Below are 7500 nucleotides of genomic sequence, written 5' to 3'. Positions count from 1 at the left end.
TGTCACACGATTCCTCCTGACCAGGGTGCAAAACAAGGACATGGCAAAGCCTCACAGATTGATTAAAAACAGATAGACATCAGAACAAAAACTGAGTTCAGGGGCAGAAAAAAATGAATCATTTTGCAGTTTGACCATAGTTTGCTTTACCAGACCTCTCTGTGCTTTACAATGCTTCCCTGTGCTTTACCAGACCTCTCTGTGCTTTACAATGCTTCCCTATGCTTTACCAGACCTCTCTGTGCTTTACAATGCTTCCCTGTGCTTTACCAGACCTCTCTGTGCTTTACAATGCTTCCCTATGCTTTACCATACCTCTCTGTGCTTTACAATGCTTCCCTATGCTTTACCAGACCTCTCTGTGCTTTACAATGCTTCCCTGTGCTTTACCAGACCTCTCTGTGCTTTACAATGCTTCCCTATGCTTTACCATACCTCTCTGTGCTTTACAATGCTTCTCTGTGCTTTACCAGACCTCTCTGTGCTTTACAATGCTTCCCTGTGCTTTACCAGACCTCTCTGTGCTTTACAATGCTTCCCTGTGCTTTACCAGACCTCTCTGTGCTTTACAATGCTTCCCTATGCTTTACCAGACCTCTCTGTGCTTTACAATGCTTCCCTATGCTTTACCAGACCTCTCTGTGCTTTACAATGCTTCCCTATGCTTTACCAGACCTCTCTGTGCTTTACAATGCTTCCCTGTGCTTTACCAGACCTCTCTGTGCTTTACAATGCTTCCCTATGCTTTACCATACCTCTCTGTGCTTTACAATGCTTCCCTATGCTTTACCAGACCTCTCTGTGCTTTACAATGCTTCCCTGTGCTTTACCAGACCTCTCTGTGCTTTACAATGCTTCCCTATGCTTGATTACACTTTGCTGTGCGTGTTGACCGAGCTGCCTCTCTGTCTCTCCCCAGGCTGTTGAACGAGAGTGACAAGCGTCCCTTCATCGAGGAGGCGGAGCGACTGCGCATGCAGCACAAGAAGGACCACCCCGAGTACAAGTACCAGCCACGCCGCCGCAAGAATGGCAAATCAGGAGCCGGCTCTGAGGGCGACGCCCACTCCGAGGGCGAGGCCACACCCAGCGGCCAACCGCTCTTCAAGAGCCTGCACCTGGAACACGCCCACTCCGCGGGGGCGGGCTCTCCGCTCTCTGACGGGCTCCACCCCCATCCAGCAGGTGAGCAGCCAGCCCCGCCCACTGCCAGGGGACAGTGGATTTGATTGGCTGCCCCGGGCAAGTGGGTGGTTTTCATGTTGTCATGGGTAACCTGTTATAGCATTGAATTGGGCTGAATTTAGAAATGCTAAAGGGAATGTAATAAGCTGAAGTTTGAAATTTGAGCAAATATTCGTTCGTTTTGAATTAGCTGAAAATAATGAGTTTAATTGGCAGACTAGTTCAGTAACAAATTGCCCCAGGAATACAATAGACCTGCGATTCGCCTCTGTGCATAACGACATAAGCAGACTTCGTTGGCTGTCCGGTTAGTTGATCCTAAAAATATGTAAACAAATTGCAAAAATAGACTTGTCACTTCTAGAAGGACTTTTGCATAGCACACAGTGCCCCCCTGGCGCAAATGGTGAAATGTTGTAACTGCAGCTTTTTTTTTTTTTAATGAAATATTTATGGATAATCTAACCAGCTCTCTTCTCCCCAGGTCAAACCCACAGCCCTCCCACTCCGCCCACCACCCCCAAGACCGAACTCCAGTCCGGAAAATCCTCGGACGGCAAGCGCGGGGAGCGCCCCCTGGGGGTGGGGGGCGAGGGGGGTGGGGCTAGTGGACCAGGCAAACCCCACCTGGATTTTGGGAGCATGGATATCGGGGAGATCAGCCATGAGGTCATGTCCACCATGGAGCCCTTCGACGTGAATGAGTTCGACCAGTACCTGCCTCCCAACGGGCACTCCGCGGGGCAGCCCGGGGGGTCCTCGTACCCCTACGGGATCACCAGTGCCCTGGCAGCGGCGGGGGGTCACTCCGCGGCCTGGCTGTCCAAACATCACCACCACCACCACCACCACCACCACTCCCCGGCCAGCTCCAGCGAGCCCGGCAAGGCTCCTGTCAAGAGCGAGTCAAGCTTCGCAGAGCAGCCCAGCGGCTCCCAGCTCACCTACACCTCCCTCAGCCTCCCTCACTACGGGACAGCCTTCCCAGCCTTGTCCTCCCGCCCTCAGTTTGAGTACAGCGACCACCAGCCATCCACCTCTTACTACAGCCATGGAGCACAGCCCTCCGGCATCTACTCTGCCTTGAAGAGTATGTGACCCAAGGAACGCGTCGCCGGGGACATGGTAGCCGCTAGCTGCTGGGGCGGTGGCAGGGTGTTAGGGTGTCGGGGTGGGTCCCCTGGTCGGACCAGATGTGGTGGGACAGGGCCCGACCATGAGGGGGGGGGGGGGGGGGGGGGGGGGTCGGGGGGGGGGGGGGGGGGGGGGGGGGGCACGCTGGAGGATTTTGAGACTGATTTTTGAGTCTGTTTCCCCTGCTTCTGAATTTGTGGCTAAAAAAAAATTAGTATCTCAGTAGCCACGTTGGTCCGCAGATATTAGTGCCCCTCGCTTCCTGTCCCAAAAAAAAGGGGACCCTTATTCTCGCGGACCAATGCGGAAGCTTTTGAAAAGCAACAGTAAGTTGAGCTGCGCAGTGGCGAGGTGAGCAGCAGAAGAGACGTCCCTGCAACACAAGCGAATCTCACAAGGCACAGCAGCACAGCGCTGGGGAAATGTGGGGTTTACCCCAAAAGACAGTTTGTCAATTGGTCCGTTTCCGAATCGAGATCCAAATATCTGGACGGGGTGAACGGAACCGCTGAGTCGTCTTGACAGCCCGGTTCTGTTGTTCTAAGGGGTGAATGATGAGGCGAATCACTCTGCGCTTTCATCCTGCCTGACCCTGGGGACCGAGTCGAACGCAGGCTTGAAAATAGCCCTGGCTGTTTCCGTTAGCAGTAAACCGGTTTCAATTTGGACTCTGCCAGCCAGCTGTGATTAGGACTGGGGCTCGCTGACAGTCTCAAGTCTTTTGAGAAACAAATGAGAATCAATTGGACACCAAATGTGTATACACATACACCTCCTCCCCCCGAGGGTTACCATGTCTGATGTCGTGATGCATTCAGAACAAACATTTACTATTGATAGACATGGGAACACTTTTATAAAAGTGTCCCATAGTAAACGCACAGCAAAGTGTAATAAAGCAGAGTAAAAGCTAAAGCACAGGGAAGCATTGTAAAGCACAGAGAGGTCTGGTAAAGCACAGGGAAGCATTGTAAAGCACAGAGAGGTCTGGTAAAGCATAGGGAAGCATTGTAAAGCACAGAGAGGTCTGGTAAAGCATAGGGAAGCATTGTAAAGCACAGAGAGGTCTGGTAAAGCACAGGGAAGCATTGTAAAGCACAGAGAGGTCTGGTAAAGCATAGGGAAGCATTGTAAAGCACAGAGAGGTCTGGTAAAGCATAGGGGAGCATTGTAAAGCACAGAGAGGTCTGGTAAAGCACAGGGAAGCATTGTACAGAGAGGTCTGGTAACTAGGGTAAACTATGTTATAAACAAAGAGAAGCCTAGGAAGAATTGAGCAGGATTGTCACACCCCAGAACTACAGTCTAATGGTAACCAATCTCCAGCTATAGAAACCCGACCCTGCCACTCCCTGGCGGGCTCTCTGCGATGCCAGCAGCACCTCGGAAGGCGCTCTACCGCCCCGGCGAGGTTAGGAGCGTCCCTTGTGTTAAAACTGGACACACCTGCCCATTGAAATGAACCTCTTTGCCTAACCCTGTCAAACGCATGACCATCTTCCCTTTGTCCCCCAAAACCTGGATGGCGTCCGTCCCTATGCGAGGTCGCCGCGCACGAAAGAGCGAAAGGTATTTCACCCCCCCCCCCCCCCCCCCCCCGAGCCCGACATGAACAGCTACGCCGGTGACCTACAGCACTTCCTGTGTGCCACTCTTTGCAATTCCAATGCTTGCAGCTGCATTGTTTGCTGAAATTCCAGTGCTGTTTTGTTCAATTAGAATTCTGCTGCAGTACAATTCCAATGCTTTAGATGGTCAATCTATTTAATTACTACAGCTATGGCCAAGAGTTTTGCATCTTCCCCCTATACAGTGAACTGCTTCATAGAGTCCAGTGAAAGCTGCTGAATAATGTTCCCTTGTTAACATATTGAATTGCACCCCCTCTATATAGAATGAACTGATTCAGCTTCATAGAGTCCAGTGAAAGCTGCTGAATAATGTTCCCTTGTTAACATATTGAATTGCACCCCCTCTATATAGAATGAACTCCCTCAGCTTCATAGAGTCCAGTGAAAGCTGCTGAATAATGTTCCCTTGTTAACATATTGAATTGCACCCCCTCTATATAGAATGAACTGACTCAGCTTCATAGAGTCCAGTGAAAGCTGCTGAATAATGTTCCCTTGTTAACATATTGAATTGCACCCCCTCTATATAGAATGAACTGATTCAGCTTCATAGAGTCCAGTGAAAGCTGCTGAATAATGTTCCCTTGTTAACATATTGAATTGCACCCCCTCTATATAGAATGAACTGATTCAGCTTCATAGAGTCCAGTGAAAGCTGCTGAATAATGTTCCCTTGTTAACATATTGAATTGCACCCCCTCTATATAGAATGAACTCCCTCAGCTTCATAGAGTCCAGTGAAAGCTGCTGAATAATGTTCCCTTGTTATCATATTGAATTGCACCCCCTCTATATAGAATGAACTGATTCAGCTTCATAGAGTCCAGTGAAAGCTGCTGAATAATGTTCCCTTGTTAACATATTGAATTGCACCCCCTCTATATAGAATGAACTGATTCAGCTTCATAGAGTCCAGTGAAAGCTGCTGAATAATGTTCCCTTGTTATCATATTGAATTCCACACCCAGCGCTTTGTAGTTTTCCAGATACTGAACGAAAAACTGACATTGAAAAAAATGTGACATTTCAGAAATCTAACTTGAAATCCTACTGGACTGCTATTATGGCTTCTGGTAGACTTTTTTTTTTGGTTACATGATGATAAATAAAATATCTAAATTCTGTTCATAGAGGGTTTTTTTTTTTTTTTTTTTTTTTTAAATGTCTAATAAACTTCTAGGTTATGCAAAACTTTTGACCATAGTTGTAAAGCCATATATCACAACAAGGATTTTCAATGGCTTATCAGAACTGAATTGTATTGAAATATGTACAAATTCCAAATAGTATCTTTTTTTGTATTAACTAAAATGAAGGATATTTTTTTTGCTGTTGCATGAAAATAATGAACACCGTTGTATTATTCTTTGTTACACTGTAACTCTAGACCACTTCCCGTTTTGCAATAATGCGTTTGGCAAAAACGTGGTGTCGCTGTTCTTGTAAATATGTTTTCTTTTTGTGTAAAATCCGACCTTTTAAATGTTTTTCCTTCTGCGTTGCGTTTCCCGTCGCTTTCTGTTTTCCACAACCTGCTTGTTCAAACTGAAGAGACAACGTGGCCTAGTGGTGCGAGCTGAGGGACCGGGAGCGAAGCGGTCCAGTTGAACCCCGATCACGTCTCTTTTTCAGCTTTTGTTTTCTTGCAGGTTGAGGCCAAATATTGTTAATTGTGCTCATGTTTTCAAGTTAATTTCATTCTCTTCTCTCTAAATTTAAATTCATAAATTTAAATATGATACAGTAACTTTCTGTGCCTTGTTTTATAAAGCATTACACGTTTGCTGTCAGTATACCATTATTATTATTATTATTATTATTATTATTATTATTATTATTATTATGGCTTCCTTTCAAAATGTCAAAGACCTGCTTTTATTATTATTATTATTAATAAATATATATTAAAAAGTTATTTATATTTGCTGAAAAAATGAATTTGTATCCTCTGTTTTAACACCTGTTTCTCACAATCTTGTATCAAAAAACAATGTGTGTTTTTGCTATTGTTGGTTTTTGTGTGATTCGAACTCTGTATATATTAGCCTTACTGGAAAAAGTAGAGTCGTAGCCATCTTTATTAACTCCTCTGACACTAAATCAAATAAATATTCTTTCTTTTTTAAACAGTGTGGTTTCAGAATTATTACCAAATGATCTTCAATGAGAGACAGGCAGACAGCGGCACTGCAATGGCTCTGTATTACACTACAATGGTAGCACAAGTATAGGGCAGCTGCAATGGGGTGAGGCTGGTAGAATGGGACCCCAGTGTGCTCACTATACCCTCAATGATCTTCAATGAGAGACAGGCAGACAGCGGCACTGCAATGGCTCTGTATTACACTACAATGGTAGCACAAGTATAGGGCAGCTGCAATGGGGTGAGGCTGGTAGAATGGGACCCCAGTGTGCTCACTATACCCTCAATGATCTTCAATGAGAGACAGACAGACAGCGGCACTGCAATGGCTCTGTATTACACTACAATGGTAGCACAAGTATAGGGCAGCTGCAATGGGGTGAGGCTGGTAGAATGGGACCACAGTGTGCTCACTATACCCTCAATGATCTTCAATGAGAGACAGGCAGACAGCGGCACTGCAATGGCTCTGTATTACACTACAATGGTAGCACAAGTATAGGGCAGCTGCAATGGGGTGAGGCTGGTAGAATGGGACCCCAGTGTGCTCACTATACCCTCAATGATCTTCAATGAGAGACAGGCAGACAGCGGCACTGCAATGGCTCTGTATTACACTACAATGGTAGCACAAGTATAGGGCAGCTGCAATGGGGTGAGGCTGGTAGAATGGGAATCTTAAATAAAAGATCTAAAATCTGAAACTTTTGGCCAGACAGACCGTAATATAAGGGTGACTTATTTTTAAACCATAAAAACTAAGTTATATTGGCAGAGGCTGTGAGTGAGGGAGGCTGGAGGCGAGGAAAGTATCTTTTCTCTGCTCAAGTAGTAAGCAGTTAAATTACTTTGAACTGTGGTGGGCACTGGGCTCTTAATTCGGCTAATCGTGTCTGATACGCAGGCAGCAACAAAGAGCGCATTCACCCCCCCCTGCAGGGAACACGACCCGGGGCAGGGCAGCAGCACAGCGACACAAAGAGACGCTTCATTGCTGAGATTTCACTGCTAATCTGATTAGGAGAGTCCGCAGAATGAGAAAAAAAAAAAGAGTTTGGCTCCTTAACATTAACCCTTGTCCCTCCTGAGCTCTAGAGCCACGGTGCTTCCCTCCCAGTCCCTCCTCAGCTCCGCTAGAGCCACACTGCTTCCCTCCCAGTCCCTCCTCAGCTCCGCTAGAGCCACACTGCTTCCCTCCCAGTCCCTCCTCAGCTCCGCTAGAGCCACACTGCTTCCCTCCCAGTCCCTCCTCAGCTCCGCTAGAGCCACACTGCTTCCCTCCCAGTCCCTCCTCAGCTCCACTAGAGCCACACTGCTTCCCTCCCAGTCCCTCCTCAGCTCCACTAGAGCCACACTGCTTCCCTCCCAGTCCCTCCTCAGCTCCGCTAGAGCCACACTGCTTCCCTC

General features: G+C 47.2%; 2 protein-coding genes across 2 annotated transcripts in view; both read left to right on the top strand.

Moving 5' to 3' along the window:
* Positions 1 to 2283, top strand: part of sox10 (SRY-box transcription factor 10) — a 12091-nt gene extending 9808 nt beyond the window's left edge. The window contains exons 4-5 of the mRNA XM_041237760.1: positions 920 to 1185; positions 1670 to 2283. Of these exons, the coding sequence (XP_041093694.1) occupies positions 920 to 1185; positions 1670 to 2283 (880 nt within the window). The remainder of the gene's footprint in view (positions 1 to 919; positions 1186 to 1669) is intronic.
* Positions 1 to 7500, top strand: part of LOC121306077 (histone acetyltransferase p300-like) — a 456244-nt gene that overhangs the window by 62286 nt on the left and 386458 nt on the right.

This window comes from Polyodon spathula, chromosome 46 (genome assembly GCF_017654505.1).
Source record: "Polyodon spathula isolate WHYD16114869_AA chromosome 46, ASM1765450v1, whole genome shotgun sequence".
NCBI lineage: Eukaryota > Metazoa > Chordata > Actinopteri > Acipenseriformes > Polyodontidae > Polyodon > Polyodon spathula.
Note: the sequence above shows the minus strand (reverse complement) of the source record. Positions and strands in the feature narration are given on the sequence as shown.